General features: G+C 50.0%; 12 protein-coding genes across 12 annotated transcripts; 5 read left to right on the top strand and 7 right to left on the bottom strand.

The window, feature by feature from the left end:
- Positions 1-259: 259 nt before the first annotated feature.
- Positions 260-2635, bottom strand: P174DRAFT_436466 (uncharacterized protein). The gene is made up of 2 exons (XM_024826053.1): positions 1508-2635; positions 260-1457 (listed from the first exon to the last, which is right to left on the bottom strand). The coding sequence occupies exons 1-2, from the start codon at positions 2357-2359 to the stop codon at positions 405-407; spliced, it is 1905 nt and encodes a 634-aa protein (XP_024686668.1). The 5' UTR covers positions 2360-2635; the 3' UTR covers positions 260-404.
- A 504-nt stretch (positions 2636-3139) lies between these two features.
- P174DRAFT_381311 (putative GPI anchored protein) lies at positions 3140-5222 on the bottom strand (the record flags this gene model as incomplete). The annotated part of the gene is made up of 6 exons (XM_024823069.1): positions 3140-3731; positions 3781-3845; positions 3899-4000; positions 4049-4310; positions 4371-4668; positions 4802-5222. The coding sequence occupies 6 exons, from the start codon at positions 5220-5222 to the stop codon at positions 3140-3142; spliced, it is 1740 nt and encodes a 579-aa protein (XP_024686667.1).
- A 1048-nt stretch (positions 5223-6270) lies between these two features.
- Positions 6271-9369, top strand: P174DRAFT_398614 (serine/threonine-protein kinase). The gene is made up of 4 exons (XM_024823845.1): positions 6271-7160; positions 7230-8065; positions 8119-8709; positions 8764-9369. Exons 1-4 carry the CDS (start codon positions 6754-6756, stop codon positions 9309-9311), a joined length of 2382 nt encoding a protein of 793 aa, XP_024686666.1. The 5' UTR covers positions 6271-6753; the 3' UTR covers positions 9312-9369.
- Positions 9370-10183: 814 nt separating this feature from the next.
- On the top strand, positions 10184-11575 carry P174DRAFT_446744 (DUF3500 domain-containing protein). Its single transcript, XM_024828618.1, has 4 exons — positions 10184-10440; positions 10495-10822; positions 10879-11076; positions 11139-11575. The coding sequence occupies exons 1-4, from the start codon at positions 10221-10223 to the stop codon at positions 11521-11523; spliced, it is 1131 nt and encodes a 376-aa protein (XP_024686665.1). The 5' UTR covers positions 10184-10220; the 3' UTR covers positions 11524-11575.
- Positions 11576-12057: 482 nt separating this feature from the next.
- P174DRAFT_3155 (uncharacterized protein) lies at positions 12058-13066 on the bottom strand. Its single transcript, XM_024821651.1, has one exon. It carries the CDS (start codon positions 12870-12872, stop codon positions 12342-12344), a length of 531 nt encoding a protein of 176 aa, XP_024686664.1. The 5' UTR covers positions 12873-13066; the 3' UTR covers positions 12058-12341.
- Positions 13067-13312: 246 nt separating this feature from the next.
- Positions 13313-15023, top strand: P174DRAFT_381307 (putative monooxygenase; the record flags this gene model as incomplete). The annotated part of the gene is made up of 8 exons (XM_024823068.1): positions 13313-13373; positions 13427-13552; positions 13602-14263; positions 14312-14367; positions 14422-14470; positions 14517-14706; positions 14758-14861; positions 14912-15023. The coding sequence occupies exons 1-8, from the start codon at positions 13371-13373 to the stop codon at positions 15021-15023; spliced, it is 1302 nt and encodes a 433-aa protein (XP_024686663.1). The 5' UTR covers positions 13313-13370.
- Positions 15024-17029: 2006 nt separating this feature from the next.
- P174DRAFT_3109 (uncharacterized protein) lies at positions 17030-18039 on the top strand. Its single transcript, XM_024821648.1, has 3 exons — positions 17030-17225; positions 17282-17915; positions 17967-18039. The coding sequence occupies exons 1-2, from the start codon at positions 17202-17204 to the stop codon at positions 17720-17722; spliced, it is 465 nt and encodes a 154-aa protein (XP_024686662.1). The 5' UTR covers positions 17030-17201; the 3' UTR covers positions 17723-17915; positions 17967-18039.
- Positions 17643-18534, top strand: P174DRAFT_3118 (uncharacterized protein). The gene is made up of 4 exons (XM_024821649.1): positions 17643-17915; positions 17967-18153; positions 18210-18378; positions 18436-18534. Exons 1-3 carry the CDS (start codon positions 17805-17807, stop codon positions 18299-18301), a joined length of 390 nt encoding a protein of 129 aa, XP_024686661.1. The 5' UTR covers positions 17643-17804; the 3' UTR covers positions 18302-18378; positions 18436-18534.
- A 751-nt stretch (positions 18535-19285) lies between these two features.
- Positions 19286-19712, bottom strand: P174DRAFT_415835 (uncharacterized protein; the record flags this gene model as incomplete). Its single annotated transcript, XM_024824444.1, has 2 exons — positions 19286-19565; positions 19621-19712. The coding sequence occupies 2 exons, from the start codon at positions 19710-19712 to the stop codon at positions 19286-19288; spliced, it is 372 nt and encodes a 123-aa protein (XP_024686660.1).
- A 1993-nt stretch (positions 19713-21705) lies between these two features.
- Positions 21706-22185, bottom strand: P174DRAFT_436461 (uncharacterized protein). The gene has a single exon (XM_024826052.1). The coding sequence runs from the start codon at positions 22149-22151 to the stop codon at positions 21927-21929; it is 225 nt and encodes a 74-aa protein (XP_024686659.1). The 5' UTR covers positions 22152-22185; the 3' UTR covers positions 21706-21926.
- Positions 22186-22953: 768 nt separating this feature from the next.
- On the bottom strand, positions 22954-25409 carry P174DRAFT_455840 (FHA domain protein; the record flags this gene model as incomplete). The annotated part of the gene is made up of 5 exons (XM_024829370.1): positions 22954-24701; positions 24775-24840; positions 24905-25037; positions 25122-25327; positions 25394-25409. The coding sequence occupies 5 exons, from the start codon at positions 25407-25409 to the stop codon at positions 22954-22956; spliced, it is 2169 nt and encodes a 722-aa protein (XP_024686658.1).
- A 925-nt stretch (positions 25410-26334) lies between these two features.
- On the bottom strand, positions 26335-26778 carry P174DRAFT_2938 (uncharacterized protein). The gene has a single exon (XM_024821602.1). The coding sequence runs from the start codon at positions 26648-26650 to the stop codon at positions 26387-26389; it is 264 nt and encodes an 87-aa protein (XP_024686657.1). The 5' UTR covers positions 26651-26778; the 3' UTR covers positions 26335-26386.
- Between the last annotated feature and the right edge of the window lie 40 nt (positions 26779-26818).

The raw sequence follows: 26818 nt of genomic DNA, 5'->3' as shown, positions 1-26818 counted from the left end.
ACCAGGGCTTTTGCTCATGCGGAGTCTAGAATCCTAGATCAATGGCCACGATTACCAGAACTAGAGACCATGGTTGTAGTAGGGCCATATAGTTCTCTTTCGCTATTACCTAGTCTGGATTATACACTATTGGCTTCTATCTCTGGAGTTGCTTCACCAGAGTCAGCTAGTACTTAGCACGCCGGGCTCTGGGGCGTCTTCAGATAATCAATGCGAGGTCAAGCATATTCTATTTAGGGATCTACACTTTAGAGAGTACTTCATGAGATGACAAAATTCTATTCAGATACAACTTTTAATGTACTATCGGGATATCAAGGCACAGTCGCTAAAGAACTCCACAATCAAGCATCAAGCACAAGACGAAAACGCTAAAGGTCAGACGATATTGAGGGCTGGCACTCTTAAGCCTGTCCCAATCCTTTCCTGGCCAACATATGTTGACGAGAAGAGGATAGAGCTAACTGGCCAAGGAGCACAGCTGCCCACGAAGTGAGCGAGGTAGAGGATTGCCAGAAGGCCGAGAACGCCAGCGCGGTGTTGCGAACAACCGCACCCGCATATTCGGCAACAGTGGAATTCTGAACCCCCTCTGCTCGGCTTCCAGGTAGACTCCAAGCCCAACTGTTGAACCAGAAGTTTGCTTTGCCCTTTGCGTGTTTGTTGGCCTGGGTGCTTTGGGCCTCGACCAGCTTTCCAACGTCCTGGGACGTCGGCTTGTATCTGAACGGCCGGAGTACACCAGAGGACTCGCGGAGTAGGCCCGGAGTGAATTGAACAGCACGAACAGCGCCATCTTGCCGACCACGGAATCCAGCAGTCGCCATTTGGGCGTTCTGCGTTACCAGTGGACCAGACACCGACGAAGTGTGGCCGCCTCTACGCCAAGGCCTTGCCTCCTTGGGCGACTGACAAACTTCGATATGAGCGTGCGCGGTGTTTTGCCGTCCGGCAGAATTCTGGGCCGAGCGTTCTGAACGTTGGACATTCACTGGAGATTCCAGCGAAATAATGCGTCCACCAGAATTCTGAACGATACGCCCCATGACTTGGGCATTTGGTGCGGGCGACCACGAAACGGCCGTGTTTGCGCGTGCAGCCGAACTGTGAGCTGAACGCTCCGAGGGTCGGAAATTCGTCGAAACTGTTGGCGAGATCGCGGTGTTTACACGTCCAGCAGAATCGTGAACAGTATGATCCACACGTTGTACATTCGCCTTTACCGTTGGAGAAATCGCAGCGCTTGGTTGAACAGATCCAGGTACCGCTTTCACCGCACGGCTCCTGTCCAAAATTGCGGGCGGTAGAGTCGGCAGGGTATTGGGGCCGAGGCGCTTGGTTACAATAACGTTCTGGCCGGTGTTTCTGACGTCCAGTCGGGCCTTGGTAGATTGGGCTAGCGCTGCGACGGCAGAATCGTTCAGAACACGAGAAGCAGACTTGTCGAGGCAATTGCACTGTACAGCATTAGCAATGATATGATCTGAACCGGCGATATAGGACTTACCCGCTTATGCTGTTTTCGGTGTTTCTCGCAGGCCCCATGTTTCCGAACTTTGATGTAGTTTTCTTTCTGGGCTTGGGACCGTGGTTTCTGCTTTTTCGGCAGATTGGTGGTCGTGTTCATATTCAAATCGAGCACCAACTCAACTCCACCGTTGGCCGGGCTCGGTCTTGAAGAGGGTGGGGTAGATGACTTGGCGGAGGGTTCAGAGGCTGATGTGCTGGATGGACTTCCACGAGACTGCGGCTCAGATGCGCTTCCTGCAGCAGAGTCGGGCCAGCATGGAGAGGAAAAGCTGCCGCATGACTCTGAAGACAGATTGAGATCAGCCGTTGCAGCATCTTGCAGGCGTTGCAGGTGCAAAGTAATGGAAGCTTCAAGACGCTTTTCTTTTCTCGAGAAGCAGCGCGGGTCCGCGGCTGCCTGAGATTCGATCAGTTGTCGGTAGGTCGAAGGTGAGCAGAAGGTTTCTTCCATATTTGAGGCGTCGAATGATGACCATGTGGCATCAAATGTGGAGGCAGAGCACTCCACTTCGGGAAATGATGGCAGTGGAGGAACATTCTCGGGGAAGCCAGCCATGTCCAATGGCATCTCTGTGCTTCCTATTAAAGGGTCCTCGAAGGCAACGAGGTCGGAGAAGGCTGATTGAGGCCATTGAGCGGCTTCCGAATCCCAATTCAGCGCGTCTGCATCACTGTAGACCAACTCCAAGTCTTTTGGAGAGATCGAGTCCAGCGAGGGTGGATTACTCTCCAGATACCCAGTTGAGAACTCGAAGGAGTTGTCAAAGTCAACCCACTCGTCAGCGCGAGCAGGGTTCTCAATGTGAAACAGCGATTGGCTTGCAGACATTGCTTCGATTGCACTAAGAACGACGCTGAATGACTAAAGATGATGCCGAATGACGATGAAAAGATTGATTAATATTAGAGATGAAGCCGTCCGTCTTCGAGATAAGATCTCGGCTATTTACGGTCTTGCGAGAGTGAAAGAATGTACTTTTTGAGGATTTAGCTCGCCAAAAGGCAGAAGGTCGTGCAACCTAAGTGAACACGCGGGTGCTCTGATGAGGAGGAGGAGAGGATGCGAAGAACGAAGGATGAAGAGAAAGAGATGCCTGAAGATGAGGGAAGGTCGTTCAACTCGAGCCAAATACGAGGAAGCTGACTACCTTATTACCCTTCACAGCCTCAGTCACCAACTTAAGGCACCCGCCTTTCCTCTTTTAGGTCCCCGCCTGTTGCGCGCCCTAAGCCGCTTTGGGACCCCGACGGCCTCCCCCACCTTCTTGTTTACAGCATCTGATTGGCCGACTGATGTATTTCACGCAGCTCCCGAAGTTTCATGTGACTCATACTCTGTAGTCTGAGTAACCTGAGACCGAGATTACCTATCTGCAGAGTAGCATCACTGGTTCAGTGTGGGCTGGTGTGAAGCACATGCATATGTAGGGTAATGGGATATTACCGCGCTGATCTCTATGACGCTCGATATGACCACTCTGACTCTACGATGTCGCCAAACGGTGTTATTAGCAACGTCGCAATGACTGCCGAGAAATATATACTAACGTTGTGGCTACAACATATAGTTATTGAGTATCCCAGACTATACATTCTTCTTTCTTCAACACTAAAAGACGCACAAACTCGCAACTACTGATAAAAACACAAACCCACGATTGATTCCCACAAAAGCAGCCCGGCTTTTCTTCTTCTCAGCTGTCGCAGCCTTACCTACAGCAGACGATGCCGGGGTAGGAGTAGGAGTAGGAGTCGGAGTAGGAGAACTGTATTCGCCGCTCTCCGAGTCAAACTGCAAGCACGCCGTCGGCAGGGGATATGAAGTTGAAGCCAGTACGGTTTGCACGGCAGCTGTTTCGGCGAAGAGGCGTGGGACATCAACCTCGAAATTCGCCAGGGCTCCCAGATTGATGTCGACGGTGGGAACAATATTCGTAAAGTTTCCAAAGACGTTGTCCAGCATTGACGTAAGCTTACCATCGCCATTTGAGACAGCTTCGCATTTCTCGTTGACGTTACTGAGCTGGGTCACATTGACAGAAACTTTGGGTAGTTCGAGAAAGGCGCCGACTCCTCCCTGGACGCTTCCTACTGCCGTGTTAATGCCGAGGAGGACCTGAGGTTTGAAGCCGATACTGGCTATAAGGGAGACCAGAGCGGCTTTTGCTTGAAATGGCAAGGCATGGACGGTTGTTTTGTCACTGAGAAGCGGTTAGCTGAAGAATCTGGTGAAAGCGCGGGTTAGCTTACAAGCCTGTGATTGAGGAGTTCGAGATCTCGTCCATGTTCAGCTCCACCTTGGAATTTGCAGGGACCTGAGTACAAGTCAGTGTAAGGAAGAAAGGATGGAATGTTGAGGTGAACTAACGGAGAGGTTGAAGCCATATGAAAAGCCAATGTTTTGGGCAAGGCTCAAACTCATGTCAAACTCCGCCACTATCATCGGGCCAAACACGAGGACTCCGGGAATCTACCACACGTCAGTGACCGGCTCTTGCAGTCTTCTGAGCGAACATACCTCGAAAGGAATAAGTGGAATAGCAGGAAGATGAGCCGTAAAGGAGACCAGATCTTGACTCGCAGAAATATCGAACTCAAGTTCGACCTGCGCAAAGAGCCCGTTTGCAATTACTTCAATGCTGCCATGGTCAAAGAAAGCGATGGTGTTGTTGACAGCGTCCACGAGCCCATCAGATCCAGAAATCTCGAAAGAGCCCTTGTCTAAGACGATGTTGCCTTCCAAGGAGCAATTCTTGCAAGACACAGTGATTCCTGATGGTCTGCGTAATGAGCTTCACTTCTCGGCTTGGATCGGAATAAACTACGTTGAATGCACTTACAGCAGCATGTCCGCCACAGGAATTTCAGGGGGAAATATCTTTTGGTCCACATAATGCTCATTGAGCTCCTTCGTCGACGTTGAAGCGAGTCCCGACGTTGCGCCAGGCGCGGGAAATGTGACCGTCGGAGTCTGAGCAGACCCTCCCATGGTTTTTGTTGTCTCTGGTGATTCAGGCTGCAACTGCTGCTGTCTCTTCATAGGCGTGTTCGAACGTCTCCGGACCTCGGATGGACGTCTGCGCGAAAAAGAGACTCGAGTTGAGTGAAATGCGTCTTGCCAGCCACAGTCGGATTTCCCTAGTGACAGCACGTTGCGAGTCGGATCAATTACGATCTTGGTGACTCTATACACGGTTAATGGTGCTCCCTTATGTAAATATTCGAGGTACTGACCGATATGTTGACCTCGCTCCATCAGGATTACACCCACTATGTGAGGTGACTAGGATGAACCCATCAATCTGCTCGAGTTCTCGATGGACTGAGCGGACTTGCTCAATTGATCCGAATGATATGTCAATCTGTGAGTCCTTGCAGGTCACATCTTGGACCGAGTCATCCATCTCCTCTAATGCCAGAATGGGTGACTGCGACTTGACGTCTAAGGTGGCCACAAAGACCGATTCGGGATCTTGATCACCATGGAGGAAGTCAAAACTTGCTTCCCTTCTAAGGAGATTGGATGCAAACTCTGCTCTGGATTCAAGCTTTGAACGAGAAACCGCAGCAGAGAGACGTCTTGCCTTGGGGAAGTTGAACGGCTGAGCCTCTCCAGAGAGGGATCTCACTGTGGCAGCGCTGACATTGCTCAGAACAGTGAGAGCAAAGATAAAGGATACCACTACACCCATGACTGCTGAAGTAGAGTGACTTGCGAAAAACGGAGAGATTTCGCTTCAATAGCATCCCCGTCACCCTTTTATAATGTTACACTACCACTTCTAACTAGCCAGCCTAGCCATGATGCATCGACCAGGGCCAACAGATTTGGCCCCGTCAAACAGAAAACACTAACAGCCAAAAGGGTAAGATAAGGCTCACAGCCTCTTGTTAATCTCCCTAGCAATCTCCGCATGGTTCGTGAAGACAGGGACCTTTCCTGCTTTAGTATGGTCTCATGGAGCTGGTGCTGCAAGGTGCTGTGCCGCACGGCTGAAACGTGCTAAGTGTGGTCGAGACTGCCCATCTCAAGGGTTTTAGTATGGTACAGCCTCCACATCTGTACCTTACTATCCAGCCTGACCGATAAATTAGGATGTTCTCCATATATCAGCCAATCTGAAATATAGCACAGACCTTATATATGCCTGATGATCACTTAGCCCTGTTGGATCGAGTCATCCAGTAAGGTTCGGAAAATTCCGCCAGAACTGCTTAAGTTGATTAGACAAATCCAAGACACAAACGCGGGCAACCCGTCTTGGCTCAGCAACTGGAGAATCAAGGATTCATCATTCAAGAGAGTCAGTCCTTCGAATGCCTTCCCTCTTCTCTCTGTGTAGACTCCAGTATGACAGCCAGGATGAAACCTTGGTTAAGATAGAGGAAACTATGGATCGATCGGCGGGGTTGAAGCAGATATATCGAGTGAGCGGTTGTATCTGGGGATTGATTATGCTTCAGAGAGACCGGAGTGATTCAAGATTTAACCAGGCTCCTTGACAGGCATGAAATGATAGGAATGAAGGCAAGAATGGAGGCTAAGAATAAATGACAGGAGAAACTGTTATATGAGTTCGCGCTGGAAGCTGTCACTGTAAAACACTCAGCGAATAACAGGGCATCAGACTGACTTTGTGTGATCTCTTGAATGTCTTAGGATTAGGTACTAATGTACTCCCCAGATCCTTATATGAGGGATCAGATCTCCGCGGGAACAGCTCACGATGTGTTCCTTAGATGTATGATATAAGTCTATGACGCTTGTTCATCTTTGTCCTTCCTTTCCCCTCATTTCTGGTCTTTTTCTCTCCTTGATTACCTTCTATTCAACTAGCAGACCGAATTTCAACGCCATAATCCTGATACCCATCAATATTTGACAGTCTCCTCTCTCTTCCTCTACTTTAACCGGTCAACACAGGAGGAACTCTCAAAAATCATAGGAACCTCTCGCCGCTCGGTTTGTCTCCGCTCCACTTTCACCCTGAACTCCTGGTTCAGTGGCCTCGTGGGGACTATCACTTTCCGTTGCTATTATTATTACTTTTTATTGGCGTCTCCATAATTCTAGACGAGTTTTTAGTCGGTTCCAGACCAAAAAGGGGAGCAAAATTAGCTGGGGTGGGCAAAAAAAAGCTGGAAAGTCAGCAGGACGGACCGTTGGGACCGCCCGGAGAAATCCATCACGTCACGTTGTCCTGTCCGTCCTCCCGACCAGCAATGGCAGCTGCCTTTGACGACGAGGACCTTTCTGTCTCCCTCCCTTCCTACAACTCCGATCGCCAGCGTGAATGTCCCATTGGGGCCGGTCCTCCCCCCAACGCCTCGAATTATCCTGCCATGGCAATGCCTCCGCCCACACGCCCGACCGGGATGGCCGCCGACCCCGCCATGCAGTCACCGGCGACCATGAGGGACATGCAGCGGCTCGACCAGTACCAGACGGTTAAGATTCTGGGCGAAGGCTCGTTTGGAAAGGTGAAGCTGGCGATTCATCAACCTAGCGGTCGTCAGGTCGCTCTGAAGATCATCTCCCGTCGCAAATTGCTGTCCAGAGACATGGTCGGTCGTGTGGAGCGGGAGATTCAATATCTGCAATTGCTACGGCATCCTCATATTATCAAACTGTATGCTCACGTCTCAGTCTTATTTGTGTGTTAACGGATAGAATTGGACTGATCCTTTTCAACTTGCAGGTACACCGTCATCGCTACCAAAACCGACATCATCATGGTCCTCGAGTACGCTGAACGAGAATTGTTCGATTACTTGGTCAAAAGAGGGAGATGCAACGATGCAGAAGCCCGCAAATTCTTTCAACAGATCATTTGTGCCGTCGAATACTGCCATCGCCACAAAATCGTGCATCGGGATTTGAAGCCGGAGAACCTGCTTATTGACAAGGATAAGAATGTCAAGATTGCGGATTTTGGGCTGAGCAACATCATGACAGATGGGAATTTCCTCAAGACCAGCTGCGGCAGTCCTAACTATGCTGCTCCCGAGGTCATCTCCGGAAAGCTCTATGCTGGACCCGAGGTCGACGTATGGAGCTGCGGCGTGATCCTCTATGTTTTGTTGGTGGGACGCCTCCCGTTTGACGACGACTATATTCCGGCGCTGTTCAAGAAGATTGCCGCGGGCAACTTCCACATGCCCCCTTATATCTCGTCTGGAGCGGCTCGCCTGATCAGATCGATGCTTCAAGTCCACCCTGTCCACCGAATCACTATTCCCGAGATTCGCCAGGACCCTTGGTTTCTGCAAGACCTACCAAAATATCTTCAACCCCCTCCGGAAGAATTCATTGCTACTGGGGTGGATCCGAACAAGGCTATCGACCCTAAGAAGATTGCCCCGGGGAAGCCTCTCTCCGCCCAGCACAAGATCCACCAGATCGCCATCTCCAAGTTGGAACGGAGCATGGGATATGCGCGGGAGGATATCGAAGATGCACTCAAGACCTCCGAGCCCAGCGCTATCAAGGATGCTTTTTTCATAATCGTAGAAAACGAAATGATGCAGACCAACTGTGAGTGACGACTCAAAACATGACCTCCTGAGGGTGTTAGCTAACAGCCGCAGCTCCCACAGAGGACAACCTGATGGGTGGTCCTGTCGCACCTTCGCCTCCCCCGAACCGCACTCCTTTGACTACACCTGCAGTTGGCCGGCCCGCTGCACCCCGTCCTCAAGGATCGCCTCATTATGATTCACATCGCCAGTCCTCGCAAGTACCACAACAGGTTGATTCGGATGATTTTGAAAGTTCCCGAATCAGCCACGTTCGCATTCTGCCGACCAGCTTGCCCTATGTGCATGATCAGCTAATGGAGCAACGGGAGCGGGAGCGGGAGCAGCGGGCGCGTGACGCGGACCGATTACGAGAAGAACGTGCTCAGGTCAGTCTCGACGACGATCTTTCCGGCGCACGTTCCCCCGAGGAGCAGGAAGCAACCGCTAGAGCTTTGAAACCGCACTCCCGTAGTATCATAGACTTGAACAAACTGCGCCTGGAACCCCCAGAGGCTCGGAGTGCACCCCAGCAGCCCAAGAGAACCCGCAAGTGGCAGTTTGGTATCCGGTCTCGCAATCAACCTTACGAGGCTATGCTCTATCTCTACAAAGCCATTGCAGCACAGGGCGGCGTGTGGGAGATCCAGCCCTCCGAAGCAGGTTCGTTCTGTTCCAAGTTACTGACTCACGTTCTTCAACTAATCAGTTTCACAGAAGGCACAACACCCATTGGGGTTGAACGGCGACCGGGAGAAAGACCTCTGCAAGGGAAATATCCAGATCTTCCGGCCGACTACTACATTCCGAAGGACTCCTGGTTCATCCGAGCGCGTCTGTTGAAGCAAGGCGTCACGGCACCGGGTCGCTCAGCTAGTGTGCAGAGCAGCAAGAGTGACTTGGAAGAGCTTCGCCGTCGATTCAACATCTCCAGCCTGTCGCACTCTGCCGAAGAGAAGAATCCTCTTATCATGGAGAATGCGACCCACTCCGGCCCATCCTCCGCAACGCAGTCACACGTGCCTGGACGAATCTCGCATGGGGTGTGGGTGTTTGTGGATATCCAGCTGTACCAGCTGGAGGAAAACAACTACATGGTCGACTTCAAGTGTGACGGATACCAGAACGTGATCCGCGCGGAGGGCGAGACCGACTGGCATCCGATCAGCAAACGGTACTTCAACAAGGAGAAGGAGATCACGAGCCCCTATCCTTTCCTCGACGTGGCGTCGGACTTGGTGGCTCAACTGGCTGTTGCCAGCTAATTGCATTTTTCTTGCATTGTCTTGAGTTTGGGCGGCCGGCGTATAACGGAGTTCTCGCTTTGGTGCATGGCGCAGACTGGCGTCTTATGATATACGGCCTTTCTTCCTGTATCTTATTTTAATATTATGGGCATATGCAGAAAACGCACCCTTGCTTTAGCACTGACAGTCAAATGGCTATTCTTAGATCCAGGAGCTGTAACGGTATATTTCAAGAAGAGTAGTTATTGTTAAGGTCTGCTTTCCCATCTGGTAGCAATTCGAATGTCATTTCATGTAGAGGTCTCCACCATCAACCTTCACAATACTAAGGCTCTATCTCCCTTAACGGCCGCGTTATCCAGAGCACCCTCCCCAATCAACTCCATATCCATTTCAGATCATACAGGACACAACACAGAACGAATCAAAGGCACAACTGCAGCATCTCCTTGGCACAGACGCACAGAATCACCCAATCGACAACGGAACATCAGATGCCGATAATAAGATTATCGCGATCCGGCGATGACGCCAGGAAAGTATTCCCCCACGCGAGATGCGTGCATTGGGGAATGCAGAGATGGAGATGGAGGAGGCGGGGATAATCTCCCAAGTAGGGAAGCCAGTCGGAGAGTCGGATTTGCTTATGGAGTGAACCGACGGTCCTGAAGACACTGTCTAGACTCTTGAGACGAGTGAACTGGGCGTACAGTCCTGCTGGCAGGGCGGAAAAGCTGTTTGCCGCTCCCCACAGTGGGAGTGGACTGTGGGGGGAGAGCGGGTGTGGAGAATCAATCCATCACAAGGACGCAACGGCGACACGGGGAGAAGAGCCGACTATCAGGCCAGAGGATGTTTAGTAAATAAAGTCGTTGGCTGCTGGCTGATTTCGCGGATAGTTATGTTTGTTCAAACCTGTCCACCACCATGTCGTCCGAACAGCTGGCTCAATTGCAGAAGCCTACGGGCGAATATCGCCAGTATCTCCCGGATCTTAGTCTGAAGCGCTTCCAGGTGATGCACAGCCAGGATGCGCATGAGTACGCACATGATTTCAAGACGCTGCGCCATCCGCCGTGGCTGCACGCGCTGTATATGCACTGGTTGGATTTGCTGCAGGAGCCTTTTAAGGGTGTTACGACTGATGGTAGTTGCATCCTTCCTGACTCTGAGGCTGTAAGGCTGTAACTGAACGTCTTAGGAAACGTGCGCCCCGGTTTGTTCACACTACAAGACGAAGGCGTCCCTATCGCGGAGATTGTCACTGCAACCGAGTCGCTGCTCTCCATTCTTGACGACACCCAGCGCCAGTCCCTCAGCTACCACATCGATTCGCCCGAATGGCGCACATGGTCCAACCCGGAATTCCTCCTTAGCCACAAGGGCCTGCGTCTCGACGAAGTCACCCCCTCCGTCCGCGACGCCATCATGCGCATCCTCGAGACGACGCTCTCCCCCGAAGGCTACGACAAGGCCGTCAAAGCCATGCGCATCAACCACTTCCTGGGCGAGCTGGTCGACTCCCCCGCGTCATGAACGAATTCTCCTACAACTTCGTGCTCTTCGGCCGCCCCTCCACCGACAGACCCTGGGGCTGGTCCTTCTACGGCCACCATCTCTGCCTCAACATCTTCCTTTACAAGTCCCAAATCATCGCCTCCCCGTGGTTCACCGGCGCCGAGCCCAACGAGATCGACAGCGGCCCCTACGCAGGCACCCGCATCATGCAAGTCGAGGAACAATTCGGCCTGCAGCTCATGCAGTCTTTAGCACCCTCTCTCCAGTCCCAGGCCCGCATCTTCGCCCAGATGCACGATCCCGCAATGCCCCGGGCCGCTGGAACAGGGACGACCAGCGCCACCTCTGCGGCGCATACCGCGACAACCGCGTCGTCCCCTACGAGGGCATCCCCGCTACTTCCCTCACCGAGCCCCAGAAAAAACTGCTTTATGGCATCCTGGAGCAGTACCTCCTCTACCTGCCCGCGCGGGCGCGGCAGCTGAAACTCGCGCAGGTCCGCCAGTATGAAGACGAGACATACTTCTGCTGGATTGGCGGGTTCGGCGACGAGGCTCCCTTTTACTACCGTATCCAGAGCCCTGTTGTTCTGATTGAGTTTGACCACCACTCGGGTGTGTTTTTGGCTAATGAGGAGCCGAAGAAATTTCATATCCATACCCTGTTGAGGACGCCCAATGGGGCGATTACGGGATGGCGCTGCGGCCATTGATTCCGGCTGTGGAGGGGGTTAATGGGAAGGAGATTACCTGGGAGAAGTCGGCGTTATAGTTGTTATATAGTCTGTGGCGTGCTGTCCGTACTAATGGGATGGCAGATTGTCCCATGTCATGATTATAGTTGCATACAACTGATTGTATACGCTAGAGATGGATCAGTTGATTGCGTCATGGTCTTGCGCCGGTAAGCTTTCTGGTATTCCCGCGTACGAATATCCAGAATGATGGTTCTCCTTAGTCTACTGGACCCATAACTGTAGTATGTATTCCCTAGACCACCAGGGGGTACGATATATGGAACTATTTTGGATTCCGTTGATGATTTACCGTGTATCTAGAGAAGTGGTGATTTGTATGCATTCCGGACATCAATGAAGGTCTGATTCTAGTTAAGTCTAGGTAGGCTGTCTTTATACGCTTAATCTGGTAAATATGAAGCTATGCGCGTAATTCTATTAGATAATTGGCCCGCTGATCATAACCAAGAGAATGATATGCCACAAGATTCTTCCATCTGAATTTGGTAAGCGGTAATCTAATTCAACATCAGGATTCAGGAGTATATAGATCCTCTAGGTAGCCACCTGCTTGGGCAGAATAGGACCCTTTCTAACTTAATCACTGCATACAGCTTACTAGCGATATCCAAGCTATGACTGTCCTGCGGATTGCCACAGATGAGACCGGCTTGCCCTGATGCACATAAACCGATCTCTGGTATTTGCTTGCCTCGCGGGATTGTCATAAGTTCTATCCCTGTCGTGCATCTCATTGGTTCTGGACCTAATTGCCTAATCCGGAAGCAGTGAGGTTATATCGAATCCAGCCAACATGGATTACACAGTAACCACGAACACCCCCTTCTTGAACAACCCAGAAGACGACTGGTGGCACTGGAACCGTCATAGCACACGCCTTGATCGCAGCCTTGGAGTCCTGGATATTCTTCTCGGTAAGGAGCCCTATCTGGCTGAACCGTCTTATCCGGCCTACCCTTCGCCAGCGAATTGCACGCAACCGACCCCTGAGCAATTAGCCCGGTACGAGCTAGAATGAGACCTCTACGAGATAGAAGAGAGACAACATGAACACAAACAAGCGGGTCTAAATGACAGTCTGGCAAGCGATCTTCCAGACAGTCGCTGACAGGTACCTGAAACGGTTCAGCATCGAATCGGATAACGAGGTTGACATCTATCGGAAGTTGAAAGAGAAGCTGGAGCCTTCGGTGGAAGATCAGAAGCGGCGGGTCATGGAGAGATGGAGGATTCTCATGGGGTCGAAATCGACTAACCAGAGTATGGGGAAATGGCTTGACGAGTGGGAGGATGTGTTCTGCCATTGTGAGCGCTTGGAAATGGAAGGGTTTACTGGGGCGCTTGCTTCGCAGGACTTTCTCACGTCGTTGAAGGAGATTGAGCCGAGGTATGCTGGGGATACACTGAAAGTGCTGCGCAAGGATAATTCGCTTGATGTATTCGATGAGATATACGCTTATCGAAAACACTGGGAATCAAGAGCCAGCAGGAACGGAATGCGATATTTGCGAAAGGAATTACACAAACTTCCCCGTTCTGGTCGTATACAACCGCCGGGAAATCCGGCTATAAGAGTCTCGGTATTTCCGAGCAGCTGGTAAGCCTCCGCCGTCATCTACTACTTTACGGAATAATGGCCGGCAATTAGCCACCAGCTGACGGGCTGATGGAGGCGCTTCTTAGCTTCTTAGTAGAGCTGTTTTAAAGTATTATAAGACCTGCTTCTCTCGGGTGTCAAGTCTTCAAACCTTCGACATTGTCTCTCTTTCTACCGAATCGGCGAGATCTTCAAACGCAACACAATGGTGAGAGGCTATTGGCAATTCTCGTATATGATTAATTAGCTGAATAAAATTAGTTTGAACAAGCTCATCTCCACATTATCATTGCCGGTGCTGGCCTCGGTGGCCTAGCCGCGGCAGTCTCCTGTGCACTCTCCGGACATACAGTAGAAGTAGTCGAGCAAGCGAAGGAACTCGTCGAGGTCAGTTAGGTGAACAGAAGATGTCACACTGTCATTCTAAATAAAGTAGGTCGGCGCAGGTCTTCAGATAACCCCCAACGCCTCCCGACTTTTCAAGTACTGGCAACTTCCCAACTCCATCTGGCAAGCCGCAGCTGAGCCCACGGCGCTCACCGTCCATCGCTATACCGGTCAGGTCCTCGCCAATGAAGCCTCCTTTCATAAGAATATCCGCGCAAAGTATGGTGCCCCGTTCATCGATCTGCACAGGGTGGACCTTCAGCAAGCCCTGTATGCCCGTGCAAAGGAGCTCGGCGTGACATTCCATCTCAACGAGAGAGTCGACTCGATAGACTTTGATACGACAACGGTCAAAACCCTAGCTGGCAATCGGTACACCGGCGACTTGATCATTGCCGCTGATGGGCTCTGGTCTCGCTGCCGAGAGTGTTTCCTAGGGAAGAAAGATGCGCCGCTCCCCACAGGCGATCTGGCCTACAGAATCGTGCTAACCGCGGATCAAATCTCGGATCCGGAGCTGAGAGCATGGGTTGAGAACCCAGAGTGCCACTTCTGGATTGGTCCTGGTGCGCATGCGGTTGCCTACTCGCTCCGCAATGGACAGATGTTCAATATTGTCTTGCTGGTGCCTGATAATCTGCCTCCGGGAGTCTCCAGGCAGTCTGGGTCGGTGGAAGAAATGCGGAACCTCTTCGAAGGCTGGGATCCAGTGTAGGTTGTCTTCTTTTGGCCCTTGGCTGACGCTGACAACTACGGCAGTTTAAATCGCTTCCTGAGCTACGTCGACAGCGTGGACAAGTGGAAGCTGATGCACCGTGAGTATCCTGCACAAAATAATTACAACACAAACTGAATTGTGTACACTGCAGACGCTGAAATGGAACACTGGGTAAACGACAAATCAAACCTGGTCTTCCTGTACGCATCCCCTCGTTCCTTAATATCCACCATCTAATCCACACAGCGGTGACGCATGCCACCCCATGCTCCCCTACCTCGCACAAGGCGCCAACTCGTCTCTCGAAGATGGCGCAGTCCTGGGCCGATTACTCGGCCACATGAAGAGCAAATCGCACTTACCTCATATCCTCCGGCTATACGAGAGCCTGCGGAAATCCCGCGGCGAGGCCATTGTCAAGGAGACTTTCAAGCAGGTTAGTCTGCCATCTTATTCCTTCCGCTGCAACGTATTGACATTCTTTCAGAGACATGATTTTCACATGCCAGATGGCGAGGAGCAGAAAAAGAGAGACGAGGTCTTCTTGTCTCAACTCGGAAAGGAGATCAAAGGCGCATTTCCCAGTAGATGGTGAGTAACTATACTTTCTGCGGGACGATCAATTGCTTACGCAATACCAGGACATGTCCAGAGGTGCAGCCCTGGCTTTATGGTTACGATGCAATCAAAGAAGTCGAGAATGCAGTTATGCAGCACCCGGAATTGTTCGCCAGGGTGTCTGGGAATCTGTAGTCGTTTCCTTCTATAGAGCTAGATGATTTATATCAATCGCTTGATACTGGAAAGTAAGAAGATAATACATTTTACGGGCTTAGCAGAGAGAGAGTGCACGGATACAACTTATTGTATTTATACTTCTTCAGGCAACACCTGTTGCGTGCTTGCGCAGCATGTTGTCACTTAGGTCGCGGTGGAGCAGGACAGCAGGTTCAGCTGCTGAGGTACGGTCACAGGGGATCGTTGGGGCTAATGCTGCATAGTCCATGTATGTAGTATCATTTATTGAAAGTTGTACTATTTATACGCTCTCAAGCCTGACTGTAGATACATGACGTGGACAAGAGGCCCCGATAAAGAGAAGATGCACCAGATATCCGGAAAAGCCGGGAGCAACAGCCGGATGATTCCCCATGGGGTTCCCCGCTTTTTATACTTTGAACCAATGGACTGATGGGTCCACTACAGAACGATATTGCTGGCGTTTCTTGATATCGGCATATTCTTGCCTATGGTACATAACAAGAGGATATAAACCTATGACATGTCAATTTCCACATTGAGGATGCCTTTAGCGTTACAGTTATCGTCCTCAAGGATGAGGATTCCCCGTAGGGTTGCGACACGTTGCGCAAGAAAATCTATCCAGTCGCATAGGTGATCAGGCCGTAGACCTGGGTATGAGGCGGAGTATCTTAGGGTTGTGAACCGGTTTCTGTAGAGGCTTATCAGCTCATCCCTTGTGAAACAGACAAGGGGACAGATAGGAGGGTCATAATATGCGATATGAGGGGGAGAATCATGAAATACACACCGTGCGAATAAAGGGGAGAAAGATATATAAAGGAAAGAAACCTCGACCTGATGGAGGTGTCACTGGCGCTTGACGTCCTTAGAGCCTGTAGTAGGCCATGTCAATGCTGTGCTGTGAGGTCTGCTACACAGAGTGCTGTATACTGAACTGTCTTCTATCCTAGTTTTCATCAGGCTGGGAGAATTGCTCTCCCTAGCTAAATGTATTTCCCTGCGACTGCCTTGAATTGGCCCAGCAGTCCTGTCTGTATTATGAAGCCCAGAGTAAGCAGCACTGGATCTGGCTTGGAAACCAGCGTAGGGTACAGATTACTGCTTACTGAATCTGGACGATACAGCAAGGGTTCAATCGCTGTTCTACCTTCTATCCACCTGATCTACGATCACCAAGCCACTAGATATTTTAGATCGCGATCTCAACTAATCTACGGAGTACATATGACGATTTGATCTACTATACAAGATTACTGTGATAGGTAGATGGACCGTCCATACCACACCGGCGGGCATACTTCGTATCCCTTGATTGCTCCCTTGCGTCCCTTTCCTGCTACACGGTTCCAAGTAGAGAGAAGGAATGTATGGCAGTATGCTGCATAGATATATAGCTCACTCCTACCCATTTACCTTATGACGATATGAATTACAAATACTAAGGGATGAAAACTTCATACTCAGCACATCCTGGGTATATAGACCCTAGATGGACACTCATTTTGGAAAAATAAAACATTCATTTATGATTAGATTGGTCTCACTTGAGGTAAGCATCATATTATCGCGTATCCCACAATCAAAGTACTGCTAGCTTATCAAGGCCGCAATAGAGGGCATGACAAGGCCCAGAATATAACGCCTTGTCCATCTCCCTCGCCACAGAGCTGACTATCCGGATTGCCGTCAGATAAGCTGACACAGATGAACGACTCCTATGAGCATTGGCAGTGGCTGCGTACGTACGGAACTTGAGTTTATACATGATCGCAAGTTTATGGGTTATTACACCTCTGTGCTAGATAAGACTCGAATCCATTTTGCTTAAACAGACGTTGATTACGCAGAGACTGTCCATACAGTAAGTCATCTGGCAGTCCGTGTCAAACTTCGGGATACCACTAACACCTTCAAAAAGACGTACTGCAATGATAGCGACCATAAGCACGCCAGGTCTCATAGAGCTGGAAATGTTCCTTCCCAACGGTTGGAAAAAGGCCGCAATAAGCAAGTCATGGCCAAAATAATGCTCAAGCTTCTTGAAACCGATCGTCAGCTGGGCTCGGAGTTCATAGAACAATGGGAGAAGTGGAAGCGGTCTGACAAGGTGTACGATGCTCAGTATGAGGCGAACCACTGCGACAACCTGCAGAAATATTTGACTCTATGCTACGGTATGAGGGATTGCCAGTAAGTGCGCTGTTTACAGCCAGCATTCTATTCCGGCAGCCTCTAACCCTTCGCAGAGGGATACTTGCGATGGCTTGCTTTGCATACAAGATCACTTTGTCAGACCAGGAAGAAGCAATGACTCTACCGTTGCCAAGCTTCTCATGGAACTTTTCATCCTGCACAATGATTACTACTCGTGGGAAAAAGAGAATGACTCCTGTCAAACGAAGGAGAACAAGCTACCCATTTCGAACGCGGTCACCCTGTTCATGAAGTGGCACTCCATGCCAATAGAAGAGGCAAAAGCAGCTGTTAAAACGGCCGCGGTTGAAAGGGAGCAGCAATATCTTCAAGCCAAAGAGGAATTCTGGGAACAACAAAGGAGCCTAGACGCATCTGCCTCCTCAAAATATAAGGAAATGGCTAGACATCATGGAGCACGTTGTAGCAGGGAATCTCCTTTGGAGCATTTCCAGTTCCCGGTCCCAAGGCAACCTGAACAACCAACACCTTGATTATCATCAAATGAGGTGAAGTCAAGGATACAATTTCGCCGAAGATTGCACAAAATTAGAGTCATTCGTGAAGCCTCAAGCTATGACTGAACCAGTTAATGGAGTGTGCAGCACAGCTGAGCGTCAGAGAGACGATCTTAATGGCCAGTTCACGGCCTTTTTAGACCTGGCTCTAGAGCCCTTCGACGAAACTGTAAGTCAAGGTACCTGCTCATAAAGATTATTTGTGCTGACGCCAACAAAGGTTACCAAGTATCCTTCCACATATGTCAGATCATTACCTTCGAAAAAGATGCGGCAAATATTCATCGATGCGTTGAATCTATGGTACCAGGTGCCCGACCCAGAAAGGGAAATCTTAACGTCTGCAATTGACCTTCTTCATAACTGCTCATTGATGCACGTTGGAAATATATATAATCGCATTCTGGGTGAGCAATGTACCCGCCGGTCAGGTTTGGAAAGTGGAATAACCATTACGATAAAGAGGAACTCCGATTGGGACACCTAGGTCCAGCTCAGGAGCTTTACTGGACGTACCATGGCATCTCCCATCCAAGGAGGACTATTTCAGAATGATTGATGGCAGTCTGTTGCCCTCGTCAGGTCGATTCTTTCAGATTCGAGACGACTATCAGAACTTGGTGTCCGCCGATGTATGCTTCGTATCCTCCTCCACAAATCCACAAATGCTAATGTATAGGAACAACCAGTACTCTGAACAAAAGGGCTTCTGTGAAGACCTCGATGAGGGAAAGTTCTCTCTTTGCCTCATCCACGCCTTTCGTACGAAGGACCCTGAGGTCTAGAGCATCATCGAGCAACGGAAGAGTCATGGTCAGCTAAGTCTTACTCTGAAACGCCTAGTTATGGACAGACTTCGAGAGAGGGGAAGCTTAGAGTACACTCTTGGTGCTGCGGAGCCTTTACAAAAAGGAGCTTCATAGACTTGAAGAGGTAACAGGGAATGAGAACTGGGTGTTGCGGATGCTGTGTCTAAATTGGAGGTTGGTATCTAGAAGCTGCTATCTTGCACAATTGACCTGCTGTAAGTGGATTGTTTTCTTAGATCAATTAGGGTTAGGTTTATCTTTTACCATAATCTTTTAATTACCAATGGTACTGCAACTCTTAACCTTCTCTTACTGAGGCATCAGCTACAGACAGACCCACTAGTAGCTATAGGGATGTTACCTACAAATGGGTCTAGAGACAATGTGAAAGGATCCATGGACAGCAAATACTATAGTGCCCATTCATTTACGGCTTTGACAAAATAATTTATCACTGACCAAGAGATCAGCCTATGGGGGTTAAGTAGTTAACAGATCACACGCCTTCCATAGACCTTTTGAGAAGGGAGACCTCTTGTCTGGTTTGATAGGAAGTATATACAAAGGATGTCTCGAATCCACGCAGGCTCCCTTAAAAAAGTTTAATCTTTCTTTTGAATCCCGAAACTCCTCTTCGCCATCCCAGCGTCACTATGCATGCTGTAGCTGTAGCTCGCACGCAACATCTTCCGATGTACCTGAGTAAGTCATGCCTGAGAACTTATACTGATCATACACTCCGCGGCGTATTCGCACTCGTTCCAATCCTCCCCCCGCCGGGACCCCCGTCGCCATCTCCAAAGCGCCTCCACGGTCGAGCAGCTGCTAGATCATTCCGCGACGACACCGAAGTCGACGAGCTGCGACTTAGCGATGCAGGCGAGGAAAGTGTGGATGATTCAGTTGACGAGGCCGCATTCCTGGCAGTAAGAGCAGCCGCCGCGGGGTTGCAATGCGCACAGACGAAGATGCCGAAGCCGCGTCCGTTGCAGCTGGCACATACGGCTCCTCTGCGGGATATCAGAATGGGTGCAATACTCTTCTGGAAAGACATGCAGAACGTACCTTGGTGCGTTGCCTGCGCAATCCCGACAGGTTACGACGGTCCGGCCTCCTATGCAAGATGTATGCTCCGGGTCCAGGTTCAGCGACGACATAGCGCGATATGACTTTCTGCTGTGTCAATCTCAATTACGGTAGTACGACAATGATTGTATGCTTTGGAGCTTGCGGCGAAGGATCAAAGGTTAGAGGCAGACTGTAGACGCAATTGCAATCCTGAAGCAAGCGATCCATAAAGCCTGGCTGACATCCGTTGGCTGCGTCTAAAAGAACAGTCCTGTTCAACTGAGGAAATGAGTTGCTTATCAGTCTCGTCTTAATACAGCTTCTATAACTGCGCAGGTGGTATGATTAGATTAGATGAGCAAAAAGAAACTTGGCCTTGCAGGCCGAACAAGGCCCCTCCCTGTCCAGTCCAAACGGCGATTTCTTCGTATGCCGTAAGCAAAAGACCATAGGGTCACTGGACTGTGCGACTAGAGTTTCGAGGCTATTCATCCGGTTCAGATCCTTGCTGATGGCGAATCAACGTCTGTCGTCCATGTCGGAGACGCGGCGGAGTCAGAGGAGATCGGCTGCGCTGACAGGGATCAGGAACCATCGAAGCGACGCCCAAGCGGCCCAACGATCCAGTAGACACGCGTTCAAGATCATCTGGCAAGTCAGATTTCCGACAAATGGAAATTTGACGACCAGTGCGGCCCATAGAGCCGGGTCCAAGTCGCAAGTGCTTGAGATGGAAATTGAAAAGTCGACCAGATATCTTGGTCCGAGCCTCGCTCATGACATGCCGCATGAAGCTAGGTCCAGGTAGGAAGGGAACGAGCGCTGAATCATGCAATCAGAGTGAAGGAAAGAAGCGAAAAACAGGAAAAGTATAAGGAATTTGAAAATGTCGCAAGATTCATACCATGGAACAAAGCAAAAGCATGGCAGCCACCAAGAGCTGTGTTACTCGAGTCGCGAATGATAGGGGACTGGCACAGGAATTTCGAATCGCTGACCGCTCCAATGAAGCAAGAGGGGGCTAGCTGACAACCACGGATAGATGCAGGGCAACGTGCCAGCATGATATCATTCCCGTGTGTCAAATATAGATCACACAGAACGCTGTTCTAGAAGATGTACAGACGAGAGAGAAGTAAAATCAACCTAGTATCGTGTTCCTGTCAGCAATGCCGATGCCTTTTACCGGTGCCCACAAATTACATTTTCATTTCGAGCAAAGACACGATCGATTTCTGTACGGCTTTGAATGTCATTCGTCTCGCTCGTTCGTAGCCCACTAGCGAACCGTCTAATGCGTGCTCAATCACTCTGTTCCTATGACCGAGGATGCAATGATCAACGGAATTGAGCACAGCGACTCAAATGCGACTCTTAGCGAGAGTGTAGATTCTGCGGCACATACACCATTGCGCTGCATAATAGGATCCAAGCTACTGCAAGGCCAATAAAATCATGTCAGCCTATGGGAACACATGCTAGAGGACGCTGTTGGACATGTCAACAGCTGGTTATGAACTGGCTTCCTTTACCCCCATCGCTTGCAATGGGATGTCAGGGATCTAGTTGGTTTAATCTCCGTTATAGTCCATCTGAGATACCGGAGCTTCGGACTAATAAAGTGAGTGACTTTGTGAGAAAGGTGATGGGTACCTCATAATGGTCTCGTGAGCACTCTCAGCACTGCATCTCTGAGATCTCACCTCTTAATGCGAATATGTGGTCTCATGCAGGTATCCGCCCGATATACGAGCAGTGGAGACTGCAGAGCGAGTCTAACGATTTTACCAGCCCCATAGTGCCAGAAGGCCGTGTACGGACTTGGAGTCTTTGTGCCAAGCAAAGCCTTCTGTGCCTCATATCAGATGCATGGCACTTTACCTACAGATCGAGTGATCACATGTCCTTGAGGTCGTAAGGCATGAAATGAAACACGGTCCCAGAAAGCCATTCTCATAACAAATGTGAGATGCATTTGCAGTTGAAGTGTTGTTGCAGCTAATTGGCTCGCTAGCCCGGCACAGGTTCCTGGTCCCTGTAAAAGACAACTCAGACGAACCTTGCGCGCTCACCGATTGTTCCCATGAAACTGATGTGTCGTGTTCATAGTACCGAGAGGTTACATCCATCCATGTGGGAAAAGTCCAGAGTGTCAAGAATCATAAGATTCAGGATATAATAAGATGAAAACGGCTGGAGAGCGTTTGCAGCGAAGAGTTATCCCAATCGAACCGGCCGATCCGAGACGTGGCTTGGGTAAGGGAGAAATGGATACAAGATCAGCATAGGAGAGGCATATTACATTATTGGTGGTGGCGCTTAGGGGGAATATGCAAGCATCCGTATAAATCGCGCATTAGACATGGTCTCACCTTGGCTTCGTGTGCCATTCCAACTGCCATCGGAACCTTGCTCGAAATCTCCAGCCAAAGACTGATGCGCATGAAAGATGTGGCTGAGGCAGGAAATCCCCTTGGACCAATGGCCCACTTTTCTTGGTTTTTGGGCTCTTTGGAGAATATCTCCATGGCATATTGATGGCTGAGCGAAAGGGCCTACCATGCGTAATAATGTAGAGTCTGTTCCTTTATCCTTGGCGTTAGTGAGGTGATGGTGTTGATGTTGCACAAAACCGAAGCACAAGGGGAAGCGCCGAACAGATTGCGATCAGCTGACATCTGCCCTCAATATCAGGCAGCCAATCCTGGATAACATCGTTTTGTATGTTATAGCCAATCCATGTCCTTAGAGAGACCATTATCGGGCTTATACATGGATTAGAATCATGGCCAGAATGCTCCGAGGACCGGAGGAATCCAGTATGCTCAGTGATTGCAAGCCCTCAGACTCGACACCAGACACCATGCATTGCCAGCTGGCGTTGAGAGTCACTGGTGAAATGAAAACCTAAGCAAGAATGTGACTTCTTCGGCGGGATGGTCATCATGGGAGCTGCGCAAATTATGTCTGGGCCTCTGCAGTAAGCTACCAGTGTGGAAGATGCATCATAAACATATATTATTGTATGATTCTTCCTTAAGGATAAATAAAAGGAGACACGCCAGCACCAGCGTGAGCGATCCCGCAAATTCTCGACAAATTCTCAGTAGAGGAACAAGGTTCCCAAAAGCCAAGCCATCCGAGGGTAGAATAAACGCCGTTGAACGATCAAAATTCCCAGAAACAAAACGACCGACTTGGTTGAAAGGAATGCCAGGGTAAAACAAATCCAGTCTGGCAGGAGGGGAGAAATCAAAGAAGCAAACATATGAAAGGAGACTTGGAGAGAGGCAAAGAAATTGTCGGCGGCTGCACTCCCCCGTAGGCCTCTTAAGCGAAGTAGTCAGTGGGAAGGGAGGCTAAAAGAGCGACTGTACCCAAGCCACCAACCATTGCGCCGAGAAGAGCAGTGGCGACATGACTTCCAAAGCTTCCTGAGCCCGAAACCCTTTGTCGCTTCGACGGTCGTTCATTTTTAGCAGCAGGTTTGGCAGCTTTGGGTGCATCATTGGGATTCTGAGTTTGGCCAACAGTGTGAATCCCCGTAAGATGAGACAGCGAGGCATCCAGATTAACGGGTGCAACTTGTGGCTGAGCGTCTTGAGAGAATGACTCTGCAGACCCACTGACAAAATGATTGTCAAGCAAATCACAAATGTCAACTGAAGTGACATCAGGGAAGTGCCCGGCAAGGCCCTGATCAAGCTCTTCTGAGTCCGATTCCATCTCAGGAGCCTTCCTCTTCCGCGACGGCTTGACGCCAGATGTTGCTGTCCATTCGGAAGTATCAACAATGTCAGCGATAGAAAGGCGTGTATTGGAGTCCCGTGTGGCCCCTGCGCCGGCCATGGATGATACTCTATGAGGATTTGACTGCAGATCTACGCGGCCGCTGTTGTCCCGAGACTCGACACGTTCTTCATTGGGACGTTCTTCTCGACTTGGCTGACTAGCGTTAGTAGCAACGGTAGACTGGACTTTATTTCCCTTTTCAAAATCATCGAAAGTGGTTTGTGTGTGACTGTTGACGAATGGTCCATCAGTATAAGGACCAGCCGATGTCCGGTGATCTTGCGATATGGCACTGTCATTGCTTTCACATTGCGTTAAAGGATCGATAGGATGAAAGGCAACGTTGGGCCAACATTCGTCCGCGCTCGACGACGATGTAGTGTGATGGAAACAGGCGAGTGAGTGATCGAGCGATCTTCCACTAGACCGTGACGCCGAATTGGAGACTCCGACGGGCTGTGGGATGGACGACCAGCCGAACTTGAGGGGAGTCGACTCGGTCGAATCTTCATTCGCCGTGAAGTTCCAGCTGTTCATGTTCGGAGCAGCGGTCTGGGGACTAACATGCTCGCCACTTGTGACCGCTGTCGAGCAAGGCGCATCATTTTGGGTGGGTAGCGATCTGTCCTCCTCTTGCGGCTGGGCTCCCTTACTCACAGCCACAGCCACTAGCGATTCATAGATCACTGGAGTCGAAGGAACATTGGATGCCATAGCATCGGCCTCCCTATCGAACCCATCGGTGTCCACACCGAGAGATGAATGCGACATCAAATCGTCTTCAGAGTCGTCTTGCTCTTCACTTTCCTCCCAGCCATCGGATCCAGTGGCTGAGTCCCCTCGACTGTAACCAGTAAGCGCGGGCTCATTATCTGGAGCATAATCGATGCCGCCCATATCATCAGCTATACCGGCATAGGAACCCTCGTAAATGTCCTCAACAGACGGTGGGGTCATCCGCGGAGTTACAAGAGGGTGCTCATTGTTCTCTTCGTCAAGTTCAATCGGACTTGGCTGCGATCTGACCACATGACTTTGAAGATCACTGGCGGATGCGGAGGATTTGTTTTCCACTAATTCTACAGAAACATCCTTTTTCAAAGGCGAAGTCATAGGCGTCGAGTTCCCAGCAGATCGGTGATGATCAGAGTCCGAAGAAATGTCTGCGTCGTCAGGAACGTAAGATCCAGTCGATGCAGAGTCCATCGGGGCCTCGTCGACAATTTCAATTACCTCATCGTCGGTGTCAGGGACGCAGAAAGTGTTTGTCTTTGGGTTATCCTGTGCTTTTTTGGGTCTCGAAGCCCCCTCGCTGCCAAGGTTACTATGTTAGTAAACGAGCCTCGGGAGGAAGTAAACAAGTAGCCACATACTCAAGGTCAAACCATTGGCACTCGCAACGAACCCTCATAGGCGGATACGTATCTAGAGAGAGTAGGGGAGTCAGCGAGTGTCTGGCAGGAATTCACTAGTGAGGTAGACGGCATACCTTCGCCGCGTATAACCTCGGTACCAAATATCACAACGTCACCACTGTGGATTGGGATATCCTTGTCGGCCGATATCTTTCTACAATTGACCCAAGTACCATGCATGGAGCCATTGTCCCGTATGTAGACCTCCTGTGCTCAATTGCATTAGTACGAACAATGTTGCATACGAGTTTCTCTCATGCAACGGGATGGGGTTGCCTTGACATCACCTACCTTCTTTTCGAAGGATACCCTCAACTGCGCATGATCCCGGGACATAACCCTCGATTCGAACAATGCATTATGATGAGCGGGGACGAGACCCTTCGCTTCCCGCTTGGAAGCCCGGCCAATCTTCACAAATTCGGTATCGGGAGCGAACGTTAGGGAGCGGAATGGCAGGACATCTGGCTGGAAGAGCGGGTAAAGAGTCACAACAGCTAAAAACACAAGGACAAGTAAGTCAAGTGCTCTTTCTCTTTACAAGATCTCGGTGGCTTACATACCCTGCTTATCAGGCATGATGAAGGTTTGGCCAGTCGACTCGTGGCCTTTGAGCCTTGAGTTTTCTGAGAGGGGAGCAAGTGTTGCTTATCACCCACAACTAACAAAAGACAACGCCTTCACCGTTGTAGACACGATATTCGACAACTTTGACAGGTGAGCTGGAAAAGTGTCGAACAGTCGTAGTCTAGTCCCTTCGATGAATAAATGTAAAAGATTTCGATCCGTCGTCGTTGCAATAAAGTAACCAAGTCGATGACGGGGAGATAGCTAAGGTGGGGAGGGGTAAGAGGAGGAAGTGTACGGGATCAGCCTGAGGTAAAGAGACGGTCGGTGTCAGGCGGAGAAACGTGGACAAGCAACACCGTAGTCACGTACGATTCCGTGGGTAGAAGACGCGGGCTCAGAATGGCTGCCTGCTGTCCATACCCAAGGCAGAGAGACAGTGATAGATGCTCGAATAAATCACGGCTGCACAGCAGGCCAAACCAACAATACCCGGCCTGATAAGGAAGGAACTGTGGAGATGTGGCTAACGAAGTATATCTTATTTAGCAGCTGACTGGGGATACCTAAGACAACGAGCAACGCAGAGTTGAGGGGATTCAACGTCCTCTTTAGTGAGTCATCAAGAACAAGCAGGAACTATTTTACAACTGATAATGATGATGTACGAGTAAAAGGAGTGAACCACAGTTCGTTCTGAGATGGTGACGCTGATGCTGGCGATACGCAATGACATGACTACCTGACACTAGTACGTACCTTGATAGTGAGAGGTGGGGTTTCCCGTGGTCCACCTGCGTCAGGTGATAAGGATTAGTCTACGCAGTTAGGCTGCCGATAAGGATGGCCTTGCGTATGGCTTGCGGGGAAATGTACAGTATACCGGAAACAACAATGATTACCTTAGATGTTATATGTGTGAGAGTGTAAAAGTGTACCCACGTAGATAGCATTCATGGAAAAATGCAACCAACATACTGTATTTCCTACTACCACCCGCTTACTACTATGGTACAAGTTGAAATCCTTTCCATCGCCGTCCCTTGCCAGAAACGAAGCTCCAGCCGTCGAACATACTCAAACATTCCGGCCACAATGCTGCTTCCTCCATAGTGGGAGACCAGCACTTTTCGTAAACAAGCAGACGACCAAAACATACAAGAAACAGAAAGGGAAGACATATGATAGGTGAACAGACAGAGAAGGGATCTTTTAAGATAAAGAGGGGAACGCATATAATGAAACGCAAACATATGGTAGTAGGTACAGACTCGTAAGTGAGGAGACCGAGCGCACCCCAAGTATCAGAGTGAGCTAAGGAAACGGTCCATTATAAAGGCGTAGGTATTGCTCGCATGGCTGTGCTGTCAATTGGAAGGCTGTTGACAGGGAAGAAGGAGGGGAGGGAAACGATTAGTCTC

The sequence above is a fragment of the Aspergillus novofumigatus genome (genome assembly GCF_002847465.1).
Source record: "Aspergillus novofumigatus IBT 16806 chromosome Unknown P174scaffold_1, whole genome shotgun sequence".
In the NCBI taxonomy this organism is placed as follows: domain Eukaryota; kingdom Fungi; phylum Ascomycota; class Eurotiomycetes; order Eurotiales; family Aspergillaceae; genus Aspergillus; species Aspergillus novofumigatus.
The sequence above is the reverse complement of the archived record's forward strand: the minus strand, read 5'-3'. Positions and strand labels throughout refer to the sequence as shown.

Excerpts from the sequence above, each read along its gene's own strand:
- P174DRAFT_436466 (XM_024826053.1), bottom strand. The coding sequence starts at position 2,359 with ATGTCTGCAAGCCAATCGCTGTTTCACATTGAGAACCCTGCTCGCGCT. Across the intron at positions 1,458-1,507 it reads ACCGAAAACAGCATAAGCGG|TGCAATTGCCTCGACAAGTC; the intron begins GTAAGTCCTATA and ends AATGCTGTACAG.
- P174DRAFT_398614 (XM_024823845.1), top strand. The coding sequence starts at position 6,754 with ATGGCAGCTGCCTTTGACGACGAGGACCTTTCTGTCTCCCTCCCTTCC. Across the intron at positions 7,161-7,229 it reads CATCCTCATATTATCAAACT|GTACACCGTCATCGCTACCA; the intron begins GTATGCTCACGT and ends TTCAACTTGCAG. Across the intron at positions 8,066-8,118 it reads CGAAATGATGCAGACCAACT|CTCCCACAGAGGACAACCTG; the intron begins GTGAGTGACGAC and ends TAACAGCCGCAG.
- P174DRAFT_446744 (XM_024828618.1), top strand. The coding sequence starts at position 10,221 with ATGTCGTCCGAACAGCTGGCTCAATTGCAGAAGCCTACGGGCGAATAT. Across the intron at positions 10,441-10,494 it reads TAAGGGTGTTACGACTGATG|GAAACGTGCGCCCCGGTTTG; the intron begins GTAGTTGCATCC and ends TGAACGTCTTAG. Across the intron at positions 10,823-10,878 it reads GAGCTGGTCGACTCCCCCGC|ACCCTGGGGCTGGTCCTTCT; the intron begins GTCATGAACGAA and ends CTCCACCGACAG.
- P174DRAFT_3155 (XM_024821651.1), bottom strand. The coding sequence starts at position 12,872 with ATGGCAGAACACATCCTCCCACTCGTCAAGCCATTTCCCCATACTCTG.
- P174DRAFT_3109 (XM_024821648.1), top strand. The coding sequence starts at position 17,202 with ATGCTACGGTATGAGGGATTGCCA. Across the intron at positions 17,226-17,281 it reads TACGGTATGAGGGATTGCCA|AGGGATACTTGCGATGGCTT; the intron begins GTAAGTGCGCTG and ends AACCCTTCGCAG.
- P174DRAFT_3118 (XM_024821649.1), top strand. The coding sequence starts at position 17,805 with ATGACTGAACCAGTTAATGGAGTGTGCAGCACAGCTGAGCGTCAGAGA. Across the intron at positions 17,916-17,966 it reads TAGAGCCCTTCGACGAAACT|GTTACCAAGTATCCTTCCAC; the intron begins GTAAGTCAAGGT and ends ACGCCAACAAAG. Across the intron at positions 18,154-18,209 it reads TATATATAATCGCATTCTGG|AGGAACTCCGATTGGGACAC; the intron begins GTGAGCAATGTA and ends ATTACGATAAAG.
- P174DRAFT_436461 (XM_024826052.1), bottom strand. The coding sequence starts at position 22,151 with ATGGAGATATTCTCCAAAGAGCCCAAAAACCAAGAAAAGTGGGCCATT.
- P174DRAFT_2938 (XM_024821602.1), bottom strand. The coding sequence starts at position 26,650 with ATGTTTGCGTTTCATTATATGCGTTCCCCTCTTTATCTTAAAAGATCC.